Source organism: Entelurus aequoreus, linkage group LG10, assembly GCF_033978785.1.
Source record: "Entelurus aequoreus isolate RoL-2023_Sb linkage group LG10, RoL_Eaeq_v1.1, whole genome shotgun sequence".
Taxonomy (NCBI): Eukaryota; Metazoa; Chordata; class Actinopteri; order Syngnathiformes; family Syngnathidae; genus Entelurus; species Entelurus aequoreus.
In genome coordinates, this window is record NC_084740.1 from 60,013,904 (window position 1) to 60,037,864 (window position 23,961).

Here is a 23,961-nt window from a genome sequence, read left to right on the forward strand (position 1 = left end):
CTATCCCTAACACTCTCGCTAACCCTAACCCTAATGCTCTATCTCTAACCCTAAGCTTAACCCCCTAACCCTCTATCCTTAACCCTAGCCCTATATCCCTCACCCTCTTGCTGTCCAACCCTAACCTTAACTCTCTAACCCTAGCCCACTATCCCTATCACTCTCTCTAACCCTAACACTCTCTCTAACCCTAACCGTAACCCTGTATCCCTAACCCTCTCTCTTTCTAACCCTAACCCTCACCTTCTAGCCGTAACCCTTTATCCCCAACCCTCTCTCTTTCTAACCCTAACCCTCACCCTCTAGCCTAAACCCTCTAGCCCTAACCCTCACCCTCTAGCCTTAACCCTCTAGCCCTAACCCTAACCTTAACCCTCTGACTCTAACCCTCTATCCATAACCCTCACTCTTTCTAACCCTCACAAATAGGGTTAGGGTTAACCCTAACCCTAACCCTCTTTCTCTAACCCTAACCCTCTTGCTCTCTAACCTTAACCTTAACTCTCTAACCGTAACCCTTTATCCCTTACACTCTCTCTAACCCTAACCCTAATGCTCTATCTCTAACCCTAACCTTAACCCCCTAACCCTCTATCCTTAACCCAACCCCTAACCTTAACGCTCTAACCCTAACCCTTTATCCCTAACCCTCTCTCTTTCTAACCCTAACCTTAACCCTCTATCCCTAACCTTAACCCTCTAACCCTAACCATAACCTTCTTGCTCTCTAACCCTAACCCTCTATCCCTAACACTCTCTCTAACCCTAACACCCTACAGTTTACAGTTAATTATAAGAGCAGTTTTTAATAGAGTTCTAGACAGTGCTGGTTCAGAGTCTGATAAAAGTGTCGTTGTAGCACAGTTTCATTCCTCACCGTCGGTGTGTGTGCAGGCTGTCAGAGGACTTCTAGATAATCCCAGCGAGCCCATCAGCGAACTGTCCTACTTCGACTGTATCGAGAGCGTCATGGAAAATTCAAAGGTAGACACTTTCAGAATCGCTGCTTTCTACTCAATGCAGAATGAGGTGTGGGATTCAAGACGGGGGTGTTGGTATGTTCTTTTGTTTCCACCTGCCAGGTCCTTGGAGAGTCCATGGCAGGCATCTCTCAGCATTGCAAGACATGCGACGTGGTGGCTTTTGCCGACTGTGTAGGTGTGGCGTCCAAAGCTCTCTGCGGACTGACAGAGGCCGCAGGACAGGTGAGCTCACCGGACGTTTGTTTTCCTCACCTCCAATCTGTGCTTTGGACATTATGATAGGAATGCAAATAAACCCAAAAAATTGACTAAGTGAAAACCGTTAAAATAAATGACAAGCAACAATTTTTGGACACTTTTAAAGTTTTAATGGAAAAATGGTTACCGTATTTTTCGGACCATAGGGCACACATTTTCTGGACTTATGCAGATCCCAAATACAGATCAGCAGGTACCAGAAGGTAAAGAAAAGTTGGTTTTGCGTAATATTGCAAAACAAAACGCCAGATAATGTCTGCTAATAGGTGTCATTTTGCGGTCTTTATACACACACCATAATAATACTCCTATGTTTAATGCGCTGAAAATCCATCAAGCGGTGTGGCTTCATAGCTTACCAAAGTCGTACTAAAAACATTTTGACAGATTTTTGAGCGCCGTGTGTAATGTTCTATATTCTCAATGGAACATTTAAAGTTTTGATGTTGTTTACTGCCATTATATTGCAGTTTACACCTATCTCTTATGTGTGACTGCCATCTACTGGTCACACTTATCATTACACCATCAGTGGCCTAGTGGTTATAGTGTTCGCCCTCAGATGGGTAGGTTGTGAGTTCAAACCCCGGCCGAGTCATACTAAAGACTATAAAAATGGGAGCCATTACCTCCCTGTTTGGCACTCAGCATCAAAGGTTGGAATTGGGGGTTAAATCACCAAAAATGATTCCCGGGCGCGGTCACCGCTGCTGCTCACTGCTTCCCTCACCTCCCAGGGGGTGATCAAAGGTGATGGGTCAAATGCAGAGGACAAATTTCACCACACCTAGTGTGTGTGTGACAATCATTGGTACTTTAACTTTAACTTTAACTTTAAATAGCTTTTGGTCGGTAAGCACAACCAAAATGGGCGCACTGTCCATTTTTGAGGAAATGAAAGGTTTTTAAGTGCGCCTTGTAGTCCGAAAAATACGGTATGTTTATTTACCAGTTAGAATGTATTATTTGTTTACTGGCGTCATAGTGCAGTCTACACGTGTCTCTTATGTGTGACTGCCATCTACTGGTCACACTTATCATTTCTATTTTAATTTTCTATATTATATTCTAACTTTCTATTTTTGTAATTTTTATTTTGTATTCTTTGTAGCACTTTGAGATTTTAACAAATGTAAAGTGCATTACAAATGCAATTCATTATTATTAGGGATGTCCGATAATGGCTTTTTGCCGATATGCCGATATTGTCCAACTCTTTAATTACCGATACCGATATCAACCGATATATACAGTCGTGGAATTAACACATTATTTATGCCTAATTTGGACAACCAGGTATGGTGAAGATAAGGTACTTTTTCAAAAAATGAATCAAATAAAATAAGATAAATAAATTAAAAACATTTTCTTGAATAAAAAAGAAAGTAAAACAATATAAAAACAGTTACATAGAAACTAGTAATTAATGAAAATTTGTAAAATTAACTGTTAAAGGTTAGTATTATTAGTGGAGCAGCAGCACGCATAATCATGTGTGCTTACGGACTGTATCCCTTGCAGACTGTATTGATATATATTGATATATAATGTAGGAAGCAGAATATTAATAACAGAAAGAAACAACCGTTTTGTGTGAATGAGTGTAAATGGGGGAGTGAGGTTTTTTGGCTTGGTGCACTAATTGTAAGTGTATCTTGTGTTTTTTATGTGGATTTAATAAAAAAATTAAAAACAATTTTTTTTTTTTAAAAACGATACTGACAATTTCCGATATTACATTCTAACGCATTTATCGGCCGATAATATCGGCAGACCGATATTATCGGACATCTCTAATTATTATTATTATTATTATTGTTATTCAGTTCGCGGTAGACATTATTTGTTTACCTGCTCTGCAAAATTATTTTTATGTAAAGTCTGACAATGTGTTCTTGATGTCTGTAAAACCATGTTTCCACCAAGCACAATACACTTCAATTCAGCATGTCCAAGTATTGTTTACATAATCGGCCTTTGACAATCAACACATCTGGGTCAACTACATGAATAGTTTAGCATTGTACACACAAAAAAAGCATACTAAATCAAAATAAAGGTCGGATGTTGGTCCACCTGATCAAGTCTCACTATATTGTTGTGTCCTGCAGGCCTCGTATCTTGTAGGTGTGTCGGATCCCAACAGTCAGTCAGGCCATGAGGGACTGGTGGACCCCATCCAGTTTGCACGGGCACACCAAGCGATACAGATGGCTTGTCAGAGCTTAGTGGACCCAACTAGTAGTCCCTCGCAGGTAAGAAACTCTATCCGCACTTGGGACAATACAGTGAACACAATCAAACACTTATTAATTATAAATCTGTTTCAGTGCTAAACTGTTGACATTATAAAACCTTTACAGACAACGGTCTAGTAACATTTATCGAAACTATCTTGCAAGTGCAATAAGAGGTAAACTATTGTAACCATAAAATGTGCACGCATCCTAAACTCGATTGTCAAACACAGATGATAAATGTGCAAAGGGTAGACTGCTGCTTATGCTTGGAAAATGAGTCACTTCAAACTACGACTAATCGCAGTTGATGTCTGATATCAGTGTTTCCCATAAACTGCCAAGATACCTGTGGCGGTGGGGGCGTGGCTATGGGCGTGGTCACCATGACATCATCGAGTAATTTGCATCATTTACTACAATGATATGATTTTCTCTAGAAAGGCTCAAAAAATGTATATTTACTAATTAATAATAACAGTTTTGTTTTAAACGGACATCCATCCATCCATCCATCCATTTTAAAATATAATTACAACTAGGGATGTCCGATAATGGCTTTTTGCCGATATCCGATATTCCGATATTGTCCAACTCTTTAATTACTGATACCGATATCAACCGATACCGATATCAACCGATATATGCAGTCGTGGAATTAACACATTATTATGCCTAATTTGGACAACCATGTATGGTGAAGATAAGGTACTTTTTAAAAAAAATAATAAAATAAGATAACTAAATTAAAAACATTTTCTTGAATAAAAAAGAAAGTAAAACAATATAAAAACAGTTACATAGAAACTAGTAATTAATGAAAATGAGTAAAATTAACTGTTAAAGGTTAGTACTATTAGTGGAGCAGCAGCACGCACAATCATGTGTGCTTGCGGACTGTATCCCTTGCAGACTGTATTGATATATATTGATAAATAATGTAGGAACCAGAATATTGATAACAGAAAGAAATGGGGGGAGGGGTTTTTTTGGGTTGGTGCACTAATTGTAAGTGTATCTTGTGTTTTTTATGTTGATTTAATAAAAAAAAATTAAAAAAAATAAACTTTAAAAAAAACGATACAGATAATAAAAAAAACCGATACCGATAATTTCCGATTTTACATTTTAACGCATTTATCGGCATATTATCGGACATCCCTAATTACAACACTTTATGTACATATTTATATACAGATTTGAACAATAAGTTATTCACTGAAATATATTTATTAATTGTGGTTCTTACAAAAAATATATCTTATAAAATATAAAAGCTAAAACGTCTCATAAAGCTCTGCCCCTTTAATTAGTGCATACTAAATCATTTAACTTTAGCCTACTACTACAACCATATTATTTACCAGCAACATAAAGTGAAACAGAGGCAGAGGTGTCCTGCCACAGTCAGTAACAAATAAACAGAAAACAGTAGTGGTGGTAGATAGACACAGAGCTTCATCCAACATCTGATCCACTGAACAAAGAGCTCCAAAAATCTTGAACTTTAGACTGCCATCAGTTTTACTCCCTACACTTAACCATGTGTTTCCTACTGCCTGCAGACTTTGCACCCTTTGTTATATACACATGTTGTGTTTCTAATATAAATACATTTAATAAAGTTAAATACATATAAGGCAACAAGAGAAGTATCCTACACTTCTCTTTTGTAAAGTAAATCTGAACAGCCGATATGGGCATCTACATCAACTATATGATTTGCCTGAGAAGCTGGAGAGGACAAAAAAAAAAAAAAAAATTGTATTTAATTTTTTTATTTTTTTATTTTTATTTTTTATTTTTTTATTTTTTTTTATTTGTGGCGGACGTAATTCTTTCGTGGCGGGCCGCCACAAATAAATGAATGTGTGGGAAACACTGAATATACAGTACACCACAATGGGTTAGTGTGGCTGACACGGGGTTTAGGCCAAAACTGTTATTGGTTTATCGGCTTAATGTAGACAGGGCCTAAGCGGCACTAATATGCAAGAATACAAAACTATTCTATGGTTTAACTACTAATCTAATTTATTGTTTGATTGATTGATTGAAACTTTTATCAGTAGATTTCACAGTACAGTACAGTACATATTCCATACAATTGACCACTAAATGGTAACACCCCAATAAGTTTTTCAACTTGTTTAAGTCGGGGTCCACGTTAATCAATTCATGGTACTATGATACTAACTAGTGATGGGTCCGGCAACACCGATGCATCGGCGCATGCGTCGAGCTCATAGAGCGATACCCTGTGTCGGTGCGCGTATCGCTTTTAGAAAGTCACGTGACCGAACACGAGCTGTTTTGGTCACGTGAGCGCTCATGAGCCGTTCTGGTCACGTGACCGCTCATGAACTGTATCGCACTGACGCCTGCGCGCCAAACTGTGTTTATTAGGAAGCGGCGCAATGCGTGTTGTTGACGAACACCGCTAGGGCCGCTTGTTGTCACTGTCACTCAAAGTTGCATTTCAAAATTACACAGAATAAATGTGTTTATTTTGTTTAAAATTCAGATGGGTTTGATTTGGTGCGCGGCATATATTGGCTGTGCAGGCGCACGGTGTGCGCGTAGGACGCTTGAGCACTGCGCAATTGCGCAGGCGCGCGCCTTAGAGGGAACGTTGCTCACAGGGCACAGAGGAGGCGTCAGTTTAGTTTAGTTTAGTTTATTAAGGATCCCCATTAGTTTACACCGCAGTGGAGACTATTCTTCCTGGGGTCCAGGCAAAAAACATCACACAATCACAAAACAAAAGATTAAAATGCAGTACAACATGATCAAATAATAAAATGTTGTAATACAAAAATAGCAACAACAAAGAACCAAAAAAATAATAATAACTTCGAGTTTACATAATATTGTTCATACCAAAGATAAAAAGAGCAATATAAAAATAGATATATATATATTTTTGCAAAAAAAAAATAAAACAAAGAACCAATGGCCTAAAATATATACATTAGTGTACCAAAGACAAACAGTAAGTGACGAAAAAAGTTCCATCCAACATTTTCTACTGCTTGTCCCATAATCAATAAAATAGTCAATAAAAACAGTCATGACAATATGCAATATGTATCGCAGAGTCAGTGCGATACAGTTCGCGTATCGGTCAGGTGACCAAAGCAGCTCATGATCGGTCACGTGACTTTCTAAAAGCGGTACGCTCACCGACACAGGGTTTCGCTCTATGAGCTCGACGCATGCGCCGATGCATCTGTGTTGCAGGACCCATCACTACTGTTACTAGAGAAGGTACAGGAATGACGGCGTGGCGAAGTTGGTAGAGTTACTGGGGTTCAATCCCCACCTTCTACCATGCTAGTCACGATACATGTTCACATTATTTGACTGTATCTAAAAAAGATGAAGATATATTTTTATTTAAATGAAGATATGAAATAATCCTAAATGAAATACAATGACTTGGTTTATATTATTGTATATACTAAGTCATAAAATCAGTGTCAGTTGAGTCGGTCCATAGGTTGCCTGTAGGGATTTTTAATGTCCAGCAGATGTCAGTATTTAGTGACACAGTATCAATACAGTTTTGCAATGTGTCAAAACGCTTCATGAGGCCTCATCAACCCATCACTAATACTAACCTTACCTGAAAAAGTTACAAACAAAACTCTCCCGAGGAGGCAAAAGGCAAAAGAAAACGTGGCAATAACAGCGGGAAGACTGTGGCAAATAAACGCTGGAGGTACGCACAAGAAGATAGCAAACACTCTGGCACAGGACAGAAAGAGGAGGAGACATTTAAGCATGGGGGAACAGGTGAAATCAATCAGGACAAACGACACACGAGGGAGCGCAAGTGATCTGGAACGAGAAGGAGAGTTAGCTTTTCGAAATAAAGCAGGCAACCTGATGCCAGACAAGACTTCACCCAGGTGTGACAGTAATGAAAATGCACAGCATGGCCTCCAACACTTCACCAGAATGCCTAACTGTGAGCAACTCTCCTTGCTTGCCCTTTGCCGTGTCAGGTCTTGTCTGCGGCCACCATTGTGGCCAAGCACACGTCAGCGTTGTGCAACGCCTGCCGCCTCGCCTCCTCCAAGACCTCCAACCCCGTGGCTCGTAGACAGTTTGTCCAGTCGGCCAAAGAGGTGGCCAACACCACCGCCAACTTGGTCAAGACCATCAAGGTCAACTCCCCAACTGATCAAAACGTTGAGTGTGAATTTGTTACGGTATCTAAAAAAAAAATCAAACCCACCCAAGCAGCAGCTACCCGGTGTTGACCTGGTCTATCTTTTTTAGGCTTCAGATGGGGATTTTTCGGAAGAGAACAGAAACAGGTGCCGTGTTGCTACCGCCCCCCTCCTGGAGGCTGTGGAAAACTTGTCAACCTTTGCCAACAACCCGGATTTTGCCAGCATCCCAGCTCAGATCAGCAACGAGGTAACCGTCCATTGATTGATTGATTGATTGATTGAAACTTTTATTAGTAGATTGCACAGTACAGTACATATTCCGTACGATGGACCACTAAATGGTAACACCCGAATAAGTTTTTCAACTTGTTTAAGTCGGGGTCCACGTTAATCAATTCATGGTACAAATTTATACTATCAGCATAATACTGTCATCACACAAGTTAATCATCAGAGTATATACATCATACTTGCCAACCCTCCCGTTTTTAGCGGGAGAATCCCGGTATTCAGCGCCTCTCCCGACAACCTCCCGGCAGAGATTTTCTCCCGACAAACTCCCGGTATTCAGCCGGAGCTGGAGGCCACGCCCCCTCCAGCTCAATGCGGACCTGAGACTGAGTGGGGACAGCCTGTTCTCACGTCCGCTTTCCCACAATATAAACAGCTTGCCTGCCCAATGACGTCATAACATCGAGGGCAGGGGTCACCAACCTTTTTGAAACCAAGAGCTACTTCTTGGGTACTGATTAATGCGAAGGGCTACCAGTTTGATACACACTTAAATAAATTGCCAGAAATAGCCAATTTGCTCAATTGACCTTTAACTCTATGTTATTATTAATAATTAATGATATTTAAACTTAATTGAACGGATTAAAAGAGGAGAAAACACGAAAAAAATGACAATTAAATTTTGAAACAGTTCATCTTCAATTTCGACTCTTTAAAATTCAAAATTCAAACGAAAAAAAGAAGAGAAAAACTTAAAAAAAGAATTTATGGAACATCATTAGTAATTTTTCCTGATTAAGATTCATTTTAGAATTTTGATGACATGTTTTAAATAGGTTAAAATCCAATCTGCACTTTGTTAGAATATATAACAAATTGGACCAAGCTATATTTCTAACAAAGACAAATCATTATTTCTTCTAGATTTTCCAGAACAAAAATTTTAAAAGAAATTCAAAAGACTTTGAAATAAGATTTTAATTTGATTCTACAGATTTTCTAGATTTGCCAGAATATTTTTTTTGAATTTTAATCATAATAAGTTTGAAGAAATATTTCACAAATATTCTTCGTCGAAAAAACAGAGGCTAAAATGAAGAATTAAATTAAAATGTATTTATTATTCTTTACACAAAAAAAAAAAAAAATTACTTGAACATTGTTTTAAATTGTCAGGAAAGAAGAGGAAGGAATTTAAAAGGTAAAAAGGTATATGTGTTTAAAAATCCTAAAATCATTTTTAAGGTTGTATTTTTTCTCTAAAATTGTCTTTCTGAAAGTTATAAGAAGCAAAGTAAAAAAAACAATGAATTTATTTAAACAAGTGAAGACCAAGTCTTTAAAATGTTTTCATGGATTTTTTAATTCTATTTGAGTTTTGTCTCTCTTAGAATTAAAAATATTGGGCAAAGCGAGACCAGCTTTCTAGTAAATAAATGCAATTTCAAAAATAGAGGCAGCTCACTGGTAAGTGCTGCTATTTGAGCTATTTTTAGAACAGGCCAGCGGGCTACTCATCTGGTCCTTACGGGCTACCTGGTGCCCGCGGGCACCGCGTTGGTGACCCCTGATCTAGGGCTTTTAGAGAGTAGAGTGCACAACTGCGCACACAACAAGGAGACGAAGCAGAAGAACGAGGAAGTTACAGACATGGCGACGCCGTCGACGAGCAAGATGAAGAAATACGCTTGCAAATCCCAAAACGAATGGAAACAAGAATTTCAGTTCATCCAGGACAGTTCAAAGGGGAAGGGGTATGTTGCCTGTAAATATGTAGAACAGACTTCTCCATTGAACAAGGTGGCCGAAATGATATACTCATCATGAACGGAGAAGTTAAACAGGACAAAACTGTCATCTAATGGATAGCCACCGGAACACTGAAATTCAAGTATTTCTTTTATGTAAATAAAATAAATATATATAGCTAGAATTCACTGAAAGTCAAGTATTTCATATATATATATATATATATATATATATATATATATATATATATATATATATATATATATATATATATATATATATATATATATGAAATACTCGAGTTGGTGAATTCTAGCTGTAAATAACCACACCCCCTACCCCCCACCTCCCGATATTGGAGGTCTCAAGGTTGGCAAGTATGATATGCATTGAATTATTTACAATTCGGGGGGTGGGTTGGGGCGGGGGGGATAGGTTGGGTTGCTATCAGCACTTCAGTCATCAACAATTGCATCATCTGAGAAATGGACATTGTAACAGTGTAGGTCTGACTTGGTAGGATATGTACAGCGAGCGGTGAACATAGTTAGCTCAGAAAGCATAAGAACAAGTATATACATTTGATTATTTACAATCCGGGGAGGTGGGAAGTGGTGGGGGGAGGGTGTTAGTCAAGGGTTGTAGCTGCCTGGAGGTGTTCTTGTAGTGCGGTTTTGAAGGAGGATAGAGATGCACTTTCTTTTCCACCTGTTGGGAGTGCATTCCACATTGATGTGGCATAGAAGGAGAATGAGTTCAGACCTTTGTTAGATCGGAATCTGGGTTTGACGTGGTTTGTGGAGCTCCCCCTGGTGTTGTGGTTATGGCGGTCATTTACGCTACGGAAGTAGGTTGACATGTACTACGTTAAACGTAGTTCTTGTTTCTGCACACGTCTCTTTGACCTACAATGTATCTCCGTGTTTGATGAGCGCTTCTATTCTCAGCAGCATTCTATTACAAAATGTCATCCGACCTGCCGAGAATGTCAGAGCTGTTCCCTTAAAATAAAACCCTCAAAATCCAACAATACAGAAAGGTGTGTGCGATGAATGTTCGGGGAATTGGAATAGATCTCCCCGGTTGTAACGTCTCCAAACGAATCACAAAGACACATTTTTATGTTTTCAAACTGAGCGTGAAAGTCCTCACAGAGTCCTCTAAAAGCTTTATGGCTGTAATCTGTCGGAGGGCAGTGTTTAACGGCACTCGCGCCCTCACTGCTGCCCTAATCTTCATCTTGTTAATCTAATTGTCGAGGGAGGCTTTGGCTGGGATCATAAAGCCTGGAGGTGTTTCTTCTTGTGTCTCTGTAAAGCTGTCTTTCTAATCTCATGCCTCAGTTCGATTGCTCCTTTGATCTTTTCCGCAGTAGTCTAAGTAATATGAACAACTCTGTCATACCAACGGAGCTTCACTGTTGCACTCGTCTTTCACCTTCTCCACAGGGTGCAGTATCCCAGGAGCCGATAGTCCGTTCAGCGCGCTCTATGCTTGATAGCTCCACTTACCTCCTAGAAACGGCCAGGTCGCTGGTCCTCAACCCCAAAGACCCGCCCACTTGGTCTATACTCGCTGGTCACTCCAGAACAGTATCCGACTCCATCAAGAGCCTCATCACTTCTATCAGGTTGGTTGTGACTACATTGTCTTCTAAGAGAACAGAAAAAGAGTGCTGAATTCAACAAACCTAGCAGCAACCGACTAAACAGAAATACAAATGAGAAAGAACAACCAATTAAAGTTCCAATTACAAATTTGGAAAACCTGACAAATCTCACTTTGATCAGAACAGATTTGTTTACCCCACTGGTATTATTCAACACCAAAGCATTTAAAGGCCTACTGAAAGCCACTACTAGCGACCACGCAGTCCGATAGTTTATATATCAATGATGAAATCTTAACATTGCAACACATGCCAATACGGCCGGGTTAACTTATAAAGTGCAATTTTAAATTTCCCGCCACACTTCCGGTTGAAAAAGCCTTCGGAGGATGACGTATGCGCGTGACGTAGCCAGTAGAACACAGGTATGGCTTCTCCATTGAAGCCAATACGAAATAGCTGTTTTCATCATTATTCCACAGTATTCTGGACATCTGTGTTGGTGAATCTGTTGCAATTTGTTCATTGCATTATGGAGAAAGAAGCTGAGCAAGCAAAGAAGAAAGTCGGTGCGAAGCGGAGTATTTTGCGAGGGAAGTCAGCAACACAACACAGTCGGTGTTTCATTGTTCCCGAAAGATGCAGTCAAGATCGAAGAACTCGGACAACAGAGACTCTTACCAGGAGGACTTTGACTTCGTTAACAGACGCAGATGCGATACCGTGAGTACGCTTCCAAACATTTGGTCGCTTGCTATAACTAGCTAGAGCTAGTAGCTAGGAGCTAGGAGCTAGCATAACAAACACCTTGGTGTTTGTTATGCGGGATTAATTTGTGGCATATTAAATACAAGCCTGGTTGTGTTGTGGCTAATAGAGTATATATATGTCTTGTGTTTATTTACTGTTGTAGTCATTCCCAGCTGAATATCAGGTCCCACCCGCGCGCTTCCAAACATTTAACTTTGGTTAAATATATAAGCTTTATGAACCTTGGGTTAGGTGAACGGTTCTTTGGGCTGAGTGAGTGTGTGTGTTGTGCAGGTGTTTGAATTGTATTGGCGGGTTATATAGACGGGATCCCGTCCATATTACCCGCTCGAGTTATAACTAGCTAGTAGCTAGTAGCTAGCATAACAAACACCTAGGTGTTTTTATGTGGGATTAATTTGTGGCATATTAAATATAAGCCGGGTTGTGTTGTGGCTAATAGAGTATATATATGTCTTGTGTTTATTTACTGTTGTAGTCATTCCCAGCTGAATATCAGGTCACCCCCGGCTCTCACAGCATCTTCCCTATCTGAATCGCTTCCACTCCCCACTAGTCCTTCACTTGCACTTTACTCATCCACAAATCTTTCTTCATCCTCGCTCAAATTAATGGGGAAATCGTCGCTTTCTCGGTCCGAATCTCTCTCACTTCATGCGGCCATCATTGTAAACAATAGGGAACTTTGCGTATATGTTCACCCGACTACGTCACGCTACTTCCGGTAGGGGCAAGCCTTTTTTTATCAGAGACCAAAAGTTGCGATCTTTATCGTCGTTGTTCTATACTAAATCCTTTCAGCAAAAATATGGCAATATCGCGAAATGATCAAGTATGACACATAGAATAGATCTGCTATCCCCGTTTAAATTAAAAAAAATCATTTCAGTAGGCCTTTAAAGACTGCATGCATCCATCCATCCATTTTCTACCGCTTGTCCCTTTTGGGGTTGCGGGGAGTCGCTGGAGCCTATCTCATCTGCATTCGGGCGGTAGGCGGGGTACACCCTGGACAAGTCGCCACCTCATCAAAGGGCAGACTGCATGCAATACTTGCTCATATGTTACCTGAATATTAGAGATGCGCGAATAGGCAATTATTTAATCCGCAACCGCATCACAAAAGTCGTCATCCACCCGGCATCCACCCGAACTAACATTTTATCAAAACCACAACCACCCGCCACCCACCCGTTGTTATATATCTAATATAGACGATGCAAGGCATTGATATCTCTTGCGTGGCATTAATAGCTCTTGGCCACGCATTAGAGCAGGGGTCACCAACGCGGTGCCCGCGGGCACCAGGTAGCCCGTAAGGACCAGGGGCCGTACTTATCAAGCTTCTTAGAATTACTCCTAAGAAGTCTGCTAAGAGTTGACTTAAGAGTAAATAAATTCTTCCCTGAAAGCTGCACTTAAAAGTTAGTTATCAAGCGTCTTACTCACACTTTCAGCGAAGTGTAGGACTGAATCTTAAGTGTCACACTCAGAGCTGAATTACGACATTATTATGTGCCGTAAACGGAATTTTAGGTGACGTCATTTCTGTGTCCATAGAAATGACCAATCACGGAAGGGAATCAGTTGTCTAAGAATAAAGAAATATCTTGGAAATATTTAAGTGGACAATGGGGGTGTATATTTTGACAATAAACTACAAAATAATACAAAACAAACTAGTCCCCGCCGGCACTCACGCTACCGCTCCCTCTCTTCTATCGCCCACACACTCACTGACGTCACTCACCTCACGGCCACACACATACGCTACTGTCATAACATTTTCTTTCCAATTCATTAATTAGGCAACTAATTTGAAACTGGTGTGGGTGGCTCTATATATACTAGCCCACTGCAGACACATGCAGAAATCAACAAGAAATCGAAAAGTATTAAATCTGTGACAAAAATAATATCCGCTCTGTCTAAACGATACCGTTTGATCAGCTGCTCGTCATCAAAAAAAAAAAACATTGTTCCGTTCCCTGAACGTTCGCGCACGTCTCTCTCGCCTCAGTGCCATCCCCTGCTGGCAACTCCTAACCACTTAAGACACCTCTGAAGGTCTCTTAAATATCGTGGAGAGTAGGAGTGATTCTTAGACTTAAGAACGTTGATAAAAAGCTTTTATTCTTAAGTTTGAGAGTAAGACTAAATTTCGCAAATTCTCAGGACTTAAGTGTAAAATGGCACTCTAAGAAGCTTGATAAGTACGGCCCCAGATGAGTAGCCCGCTGACCTTTTCTAAAAATAGCTCAAATAGCAGCACTTATCTCATCAATCTTTATTGCAGACCTTAAGATCCATTTAAACATATAAAAACAGAATACAATACATTAAAAAACAAAACAATAAAACATACATTAAAAACAAAACAATAAAACATAAAAATAATAAAAACATAAAACCCAAATGTCAGTTTCTGACACACAAACATGTGTGCCAATAATTCCACAGTCCAGATGACTACTTAACAGAACTGCGGCCAGAGTTCGTTAACACAGAGATTATGTCATTTTCAGACTCAGATACCCTACACATAAACTTATACATAATGTTGCGTAGCAACGCTGAAAAAGTGGGCACCCCAACACTAACAAACATCTGGGGCCGTACTTATCAAGCTTCTTAGAGTGCCATTTTACACTTAAGTCCTGAGAATTTGCGAAATTTAGTCCTACTCTCAAACTTAAGAATAAAAGCTTTTTATCAACGTTCTTAAGTCTAAGAATCACTCCTACTCTCCACGATATTTAAGAGACCTTCAGAGGTGTCTTAAGTGGTTAGGAGTTGCCAGCAGGGGATGGCACTGAGGCGAGAGAGACGTGCGCGAACGTTCAGGGAACGGAACAATGTTGTTGTTTTTTTTGATGACGAGCAGCTGATCAAACGGTATCGTTTAGACAGAGCGGATATTATTTTTGTCACAGATTTAATACTTTTCGATTCCTTGTTGATTTCTGCATGTGTCTGCAGTGGGCTAGTATATATAGAGCCACCCACACCAGTTTCAAATTAGTTGCCTAATTAATGAATTGGAAAGAAAAATGTTATGACAGTAGCGTATGTGTGTGGCCGTGAGGTGAGTGACGTCAGTGAGTGTGTGGGCGATAGAAGAGAGGGAGCGGTAGCGTGAGTGCCGGCGGGGACTAGTTTGTTTTGTATTATTTTGTAGTTTATTGTCAAAATATACACTCCCATTGTCCACTTAAATATTTCCAAGATATTTCTTTATTCTTAGACAACGGATTCCCTTCCGTGATTGGTCATTTCTATGGACACAGAAATGACGTCACCTAAAATTCCGTTTACGGCACATAGTAATGTCGTAATTCAGCTCTGAGTGTGACACTTAAGATTCAGTCCTACACTTCGCTGAAAGTGTGAGTAAGACGCTTGATAACTAACTTTTAAGTGCAGCTTTCAGCGAAGAATTTATTTACTCTTAAGTCAACTCTTAGCAGACTTCTTAGGAGTAATTCTAAGAAGCTTGATAAGTACGGCCCCTGGCTTGCACTGGATCTTCTTGGAATTCCCAGGAGAAGCCTCATACAGTCATTATAAGCAACCTGCAGTTTCTGTATGCTTTCCTGCTTATATTTTACCCACAGGGGGGCAGTATACAGGGGAGTGCAATAGGCTCTGAATAAGTTTATCTTTACATCATATGTACAATAATAACATTTCTTTCTCAGCATGTTGGCTTGGGCATACAGCATACGCCGCTGTCTGTATAGGTCCTCATCATCACCCAATAGATCAGTAATGATGTGCCCCAGATACTTAGTTTTATCACACACACTCAGCACCTGTCCTGACAGATAGAATGAAGGAAAGGAGAGGTCCTTGTCCTCTCTTGTTCTACATATCATGATGACACTCTTTTTGGCATTATATTTCACATCATATTTTAAACCATAATCTGTACATATATTCAGCAGCTGTTGGAAGCCAGCACTGCTAGGAGACAGGACAGCTAAATCATCCGCATACATCAAATGATTGACCACAGTATTACCAAGTACACATCCGGTTCTACATGTATTGAGCTGTACAGATAGGTCATTCATATACAGATTGAAGAGGGCAGGGGAGAGAATTCCCCCCTGGCGTACCCCATTCCCAACCTTAAACGTTGCTGAGCATTTACCGCCCCATCTGATCTGCATGCTCTGATTAGCATACCAATATGACAGAATTCTGATGATACTATCAGGCACGCCCCTCTCTTTCAGTTTTAAAAACAGTTTCTGATGGTTGACTCTATCAAAGGCTTTCGATGCGTCAATATAGCCAACTAAAACTGAGGAGTTCTTACCTTTATACATATCAATCACTTCTTTCAATGCATAGATACAAAGGTCAGTACCATGCTTAGTTTTAAAACCAAACTGATTGTCAGCAGTGGTAAGAAAAACGCTTAAGCGGTCTAATAAAATTCTCTCTATAACTTTAGAAATTATGCTCGCAAGTGCAATAGGCCTGTAATTCTCCATGCTTCCCACCTTACCTGCCTTGTCCTTGATTACCACTTACCATTGAGCTGCCTCTATTTTTTAAATTGTATTTATTTACTAGCAAGCTGGTCTCGTTTTGCTCGACATTTGTAATTCTAAGAGAGACAAAACTCAAATAGAATGTGAAAATCCAAGAAAATATTTTAAAGACTTGGTCTTCACTAACTGACAAAGAAACAGATAACAGATTTGGTGTCCAGTTCAAAGTGTGACATGATTTATTTACAAATTTGACAGTTGACTTTTGTATTTTACATGAGTTATTATTTGTACAAACATGGTGCAAAGTAATTCATGATGTGTTCAAAAATGTTAGTGGCTAGCTAGTTAAAATGGGATATTGTGATTTCACAAGACTGTCTTAGAAGTGATCATTTGAAAATGTTCAATTTGAAAAATGTGCACTTAGAGAAAATATCAAATTAAAGTGTTGCATATTGATATTTATCTGTTTCTATATATATTTATTGTGAGAAATCATTAAGATGATCAGTGTTTCCACAAAGATAAATATCATGAATTATTAATAATAACATAGAATTAAAGGTAAATTGAGCAAATTGGCTATTTCTGGCAATTTATTTAAGTGTGTATCAAACTGGTAGCCCTTCGCATTAATCACTACCCAAGAAGTAGCTCTTGGTTTCAAAAAGGTTGGTGACCCCTGGTGTAGGGCATAATCCTGGTTGTGCTTACCGACCTCGAAACACATTTATTTGGTACATGGTGTAATGATAAGTGTGACCAGTAGATGGCAGTCACACATAAGAGATACGTGTGGACTGCAATATGACGCCAGTAAACAACACCAAAACTTTATATGTTTCATTGATAATATAGACCATCACACACGGCGCTCAAAAATCTGTCAAAATGTTTTTAGTACGACTTCTGTAAACTATGAAGCCGCATCGCTTGATGGAATCATGATATGACCCCTTTAAAGGCCTACTGAAATGATTTTTTTTAATTTAAACGGGGATAGCAGATCCATTCTATGTGTCATACTTGATCATCTCGCGATATTGCCATATTTTTGCTGAAAGGATTTAGTAGAGAACATCGACGATAAAGTTCGCAACTTTTGGTCGCTGATTAAAAAAAAGCCTTGCCTGTACCGGAAGTAGCGTGACGTCAACAGTTGAAAGGCTCCTCACATTTTCCTATTGTTTACAACGCAGCTAGAGCGATTCGGACCGAGAAAGCGACGATTACCCCATTAATTTGAGTGAGGATGAAAGATTCGTGGATGAGGAACGTTAGAGTGAAGGACTAGAATGCAGTGCAAGACATATCTTTTTTCGCTCTGACCGTAACTTAGGTACAAGCTGGCTCATTGGATTCCACACTCTCTCCTTTTTCTATTGTGGATCACAGATTTGTATTTCAAACCACCTCGGATACTATATCCTCTTGAAAATGAGAGTCGAGAACGCGAAATGGACATTCACAGTGACTTTTATCTCCACGACAATACATCGGCGAAGCTCTTTAGCTACTGAGCTAACGTGATAGCATCGGGCTCAAATACAGATAGAAACAAAATAAATAAATCCCTGACTGGAAGGATAGACTGAAGATCAACAATACTATTAAACCATGGACATGTAACTACACGGTTAATGCTTTCCAGCCTGGCGAAGGTTAACAATGCTGTTGCTAACGACGCCATTGAAGCTAACTTAGCAACCGGACCTCACAGAGCTATGCTAAATACATTAGCTAGCCACCTATGCCAGTCAGCCCTCATCTGCTCATCAACACCCGTGCTTACCTGCGTTCCAGCGATCGACGGCGCGACGAAGGACTTCACCCGATCACAGATGCGGTCGGCGAGACGGAGGAAGTTAAGGTGAGTTCGCCGGCTAGCGCGTCTGCTATCCATCTCTGTCCTCCTGGTTGTGTTGCTGTAGTCCGCCGCTAATACACCGATCCCACCTACAACTTTCTTCTTTGCAGTCTTCATTGTTCATTAAACAAATTGCAAAAGATTCACCAACACAGATGTCCAGAATACTGTGGAATTTGGAGATGAAAACAGAGCTTTTTTGTATTGGATACAATGTGTCCGCATACTTCCCGTTTCAACGATTGACGTCACGCGCATACGTCATCATACATAGACGTTTTCAACCGGAAGTTTAGCGGGAAATTTAAAATGTCACTTTATAAGTTAACCCGGCCGTATTGGCATGTGTTGCAATGTTAAGATTTCATCATTGATATATAAACTATCAGACTGCGTGGTCGCTAGTAGTGGCTTTCAGTAGGCCTTTAAAGCGCCGTATAATCCGTAATTGTATGAAAATAGACATGACTACACCCGCTCATCGGCAGTGCGCTTTTTAATCCGGTGTGCCCTATGGTCCAGAAAAATCCTGTATTATAGCAAAATGAGTTTTAAAGCGTAAATCAGATGGACTGAATATGAAGGTGAAGCCAGTAGCCAGTTGGCTTCATTTAGCAGAAGCCTGGCCTCCACTGTTGCTTGGCAACCTGGCAGATGACAGGACTCCAAAAAAGCGATATTTAGCCCTCCTCACTTTATGGTCTTCACGCTTCACTATGTCTGGCCTAAAAAAAAATTTTAAAAAGTTCCCAATGAGCCAATTTGTGTTTTTTTGGATTAATCTCAACTAATGATGAGAGTGTGCAAGCGTGATCATATCACACCCGTGTTTCCCACACATTCATTTATTTGTGGCGGCCCGCCACGAAAGAATTACGTCCGCCACAAATTCAAAAAAAAAAAAAAAATGCTTTTTTTTGTCCTGTCCAGCTTCTCAGGCAAATCATATAGTTGATGTAGATGCCCATATCGGCTGTTCAGATTTACTTTACAAAGGAGAAGTGTAGGATACTTCTCTTGTTGCCTTATTTGTATTTGACCACTACTGTTTTCTGTTTATTTTTTACTGACTGTGGCAGGACACCTCTGCCTCTGTTTCACTTTATGTTGCTGGTAAATAATATGGTTGTAGTAGTAGGCTAAAGTTAAATGATTTAGTATGCACTAATTAAAGGGGCAGAGCTTTATGAGATATTTTAGCTTTTATATTTTATAAGATATATTTTTTGTAAGAACCACAATTAATAAATATATTTCAGTGAATAACTTATTGTTCAAATATGTATATAAAGTGTTGTAATTATATTGTAAAATGGATGGATGGATGGACATTTAAAACAAAACTGTTATTATTAATTAGTAAGTATACATTTTTTGAGCCTTTTTAGAGAAAATCATATCATTGTAGTAAATTATACAAATTCTTTGATGATGTCATGGTGACCATGCCCATAGCCACGCCCCCACCGCCACGAGTATATTGGCAGTTTTTGGGAAACACTGCACACCTATCCTCAAATCACTCCACTGGCTCCCTATTGCATCCCGGACCCAATCCCCTCGACCTCCTACCCGCAACTTCTGCTCCACAAAACACCAACTTCCTCAAACCCACCCGGACAAACCTACAAACAATGGGCCGCCGGACCCTGGAACGCTCTCCCCGACCATCTTAGAGCTTCGCAGTCGGTCGACCGTTTTAAGAAGGGACTAAAACTGTGTTTTTCAACCTTTTTTGAGCCGGTGCACATTTTTTTCATTGAAAAAATGCGGCGGCACACCACCAGCAGACATCATTAAAAAATGAAACTCGGCAGCTGATATTGACAGTCAAAAGTCTTTGTCGCAATTGTTGGATATGACTTTAAACCATAACCAAGCATGCATCAATATAGCTCTTGTCTACTGTGTGTAGTGTTTTACTTCTTGTCTAGCGCACTTATTTTGGTGGCTTTTTCCTGTAGCAGTTGCATGTCTGTCTTGACCGCTATTCCCCACATCTGCTTTGTTTTAGCAATCAAGAATATTTCAGTTGTTTTTATCCTTCTTTGTGGGGACATTGTTGATTGTCATGTCATGTTCGGATGTACATTGTCTTTGCTCCACAGTAAGTCTTTGCTGTCGTCCAGCATTCTGGTTTTTGTTTACTTTGTAGCCAGTTCAGTTTTAGTTTCGTTCTGCATAGCCTTCCCTAAGCTTCAATGCCTTTTCTTAGGGGCACTCACCTTTTGTTTATTTTTGGTTTAAGCATTAGATACCTTTTTTTTACCTGCACGCTGCCTCCCGCTTTTTCCGACATCTACAAAGCAATTAGCTACCTGCTGCCACCTACTGATATGGAAGAGTATTACACGGTTACTCTGCCCAGCTCTAGACAGCACCGACACTCAACAACAACACATAATTTGCAGACTATAATTACTGGTTTGCAACAAATATTTTTTACCCAAATAGGTGAAATGAGATAATCTCCCACGGCACACCGGACTGTATCTCACGGCACACTAGTTGAAAAACATTGGACTAAAAAGCCACCTTTTTTTAGCACAGCTTTTATCTCATATCTCTGCCTTCTTGTTTTTTAAACGCACTGCTTGCCTATCTGTTTTATCCAGTGCTTTCATTTCTATTTTTATCTATGTTTGTGTTTTATGTAGTGTTTTTCACCTTTTTATTTCTATTTTAATTGTCTATTATATATTCTAACTTTGTGCAAATGTGTGGAACTCCGCACCTGTGGAGGTTAAACTGGTCCCAACTTACAAGGCCTTCACAAAAACATTGGAAATGTGGCTTATCAACGCCTGCAGCTGCCAGCACTAAAAGATGAGCCTGTTTTGATGCTAAGATAAATTATTTTATTTTTCATCATATTGTATATGTAGTGTGCTTTTTTTCTTTTTCTCTCTCTTTCTTTTCTTTTAAATTGTAATATTACTGCCTTTTTACAGATGAAAACTAGCCTTCAGGCTAATTCTGGCTTTTTTAACCATGTGTAGTCATGTGTTTTATGAAATTGCATTGTCCCCTTTTAAATAAAACTCATTTAATTTAATTTAACGTTTAAAGTTTTGGGTCATAGTGCAGTCTACACATATCTCTCAAGACTGCCATCTACTGGTCACACTTATCATTACACCATGTACCAAATAAAATCGCTTCGAGGTCGGTAAGCACAACCAGAATTATTCCGTACATTATGCGCACCGGGTTATAAGGCGCACCGTGGATTTTTGAGAAAATGAAAGGATTTTAAGTGCGCCTTATAGTCTGAAAAATACAGTACGTTTATTTACCAGTTAGAATGCATTATTTCTTTACTGGCGTCATAGTGCAGTCCACACGTAGCTCTTATGTGTGACTGCCATCTACTAGTCACACTTATCATTACATTATGTACCAAATAAAATTGCTTCGAGGTCGGTAAGCACAACCAGAATTATTCCGTACATTATGCGCACCGGGTTACAAGGCGCAACATGGATTTTTGAGAAAATGAAAGGATTTTAAGTGCGCCTTATAGTCCGAAAAATACGGTACGTTTATTTACCAGTTAGAATGCATTATTTGTTTACTGGCGTCATAGTGCAGTCCACACGTATCTCTTATGTGTGACTGCCATCTACTGGTCACACTTATCATTACACCATGTACCAAATAAAATCGCTTCGAGGTCGGTAAGCACAACCAAAATTATTCCGTACATAATGCGCACCGGGTTATAAGGCGCACCGTCGATTTTTGAGAAAATGAAAGGATTTTAAGTGCGCCTTATAGTCCGAAAAATACGGTACGTTTATTTACCAGTTAGATTGCATTATTTCTTTACTGGCGTCATAGTGCAGTCCACACGTATCTCTCATGTGTGAATGCCATCTACTGGTCACACTTATCATTACACCATGTACCAAATAAAATCGCTTCGAGGTCGGTAAGCACAACCAAAATTATTCCGTACATTATGCGCACCGGGTTATAAGGCGCACCGTGGATTTTTGAGAAAAGGAAAGGATTTTAAGTGCGCCTTATAGTCCGAAAAATACGGTACGTTTATTTACCAGTTAGAATGCATTATTTGTTTACTGGCGTCATAGTGCAGTCCACATGTATCTCTTATGTGTGACTGCCATCTACTGGTCACACTTATCATTACACTATGTACCAAATAAAATTGCTTCGAGGTCGGTAAGCACAACCAGAATTATTCCGTACATTATGCGCACCGGGTTATAAAGCGCACCATGGATTTTTGAGAAAATGAAAGGATTTTAAGTGCGCCTTATAGTCCGAAAAATACGGTACGTTTATTTACCAGTTAGATTGCATTATTTCTTTACTGGCGTCATAGTGCAGTCTACACGTATCTCTTATGTGTGACTGCCATCTACTGGTCACACTTATCATTTCTATTTCAATGTTCTATTATATATTCTAACTTTGTATTTTTTTTTAATACTTTGTAGAACTCTGAGATGTTAACAAATGTAATTCATAATTGTTATTATTATTATTAATAATCAGTTCGCAGTAGACATCTTCTGAATGAACGCTTCTTTTACTTGTCTTTAATCTCCTCTTCCAAGAGCTGTCACCATCTTGAATTCAACTTTATAATAAATGATTCACCCTTATACAATATCCTACCCCAAAACCCTACTGGATTTTTGAGAAAATTAAAGGATTTTAAGTGCGCCTTATAGTCCAAAAAATACGGTACGTTTATTTACCAGTTAGAATGCATTATTTGTTTACTGGCGTCATATTGCAGTCCACACGTATCTCTTATGTGTGACTGCCATCTACTGGTCACACTTATTACACCATGTACCAAATAAAATTGCTTTGAGGTCGGTAAGCACAACCAGAATTATTCCGTACATAATGCGCACAATACGTCCGACGTTGATTGTCATTACTTTATTACTCCGGTACTCTTGTTCTGTATACTGTAGTTTTTTGTATATTGTACAGAATTGCTTATTGTTTTTATTGGATAGTAGTCTGTTTATTTCAATTCTTATTTTTTACCCATATTACTTATGTGATTTATTTTTATTCCATATTTGTTTCCACTACCGCACCTTAAATCGGAGTCCTTAATCTCGTTATATGCAAATATAATGACAACAAAGTCCATTCTATTCTATTCTCTTAAAAGGCATTATTGTGAGTAATGCCTTTACTTAGTGTTTACACCAGAATGGAACGAGCGCGTCTGCAGTTTTGCAACTTTCTGGCCCCCAGGGACAAGGCGCCAGGACAGAAGGAGTGTGATTACTCAATAGATAGCATCAATAAATGTATCCGGGACATTGAGCAAGCTTCCCTGGCTGCGGTTGGACAGACGCTGCCCTGCAGAGATGATATCTCTATGGAAGTAAGCACCCCCCTCAGCTGTGGCTCGTCTTGAGACAAAAGAGCTTAATGGGATCTGTAGTCTTTCTGTTGTGATTTAACGCCGTAATTCTCCGCCTTTTGTAACGCAACCAGGCCCTGCAGGAACAGCTGACTTCATCCGTGCAGGAGATTGGCCACCTGATTGATCCCGTCTCCACGGCCGCCCGGGGTGAAGC

At 39.6% G+C, this 23,961-nt stretch overlaps 1 protein-coding gene across 3 annotated transcripts in view; it reads left to right on the plus strand.

The window, feature by feature from the left end:
• tln2b (talin 2b) overlaps positions 1–23,961 on the plus strand; it is a 410,959-nt gene that overhangs the window by 275,592 nt on the left and 111,406 nt on the right. For 2 of the 3 annotated variants that reach the window (XM_062061302.1, XM_062061303.1), the window contains exons 32-39: positions 895–984; positions 1,083–1,205; positions 3,353–3,496; positions 7,486–7,692; positions 7,763–7,903; positions 11,088–11,269; positions 23,633–23,765; positions 23,879–23,961. The exon at positions 23,879–23,961 is cut by the window's right edge and continues 19 nt beyond it. In XM_062061302.1, the coding sequence (XP_061917286.1) occupies positions 895–984; positions 1,083–1,205; positions 3,353–3,496; positions 7,486–7,692; positions 7,763–7,903; positions 11,088–11,269; positions 23,633–23,765; positions 23,879–23,961 (1,103 nt within the window). The remainder of the gene's footprint in view (positions 1–894; positions 985–1,082; positions 1,206–3,352; positions 3,497–7,485; positions 7,693–7,762; positions 7,904–11,087; positions 11,270–23,632; positions 23,766–23,878) is intronic. The other variant, XM_062061304.1, reaches the window with a different exon arrangement.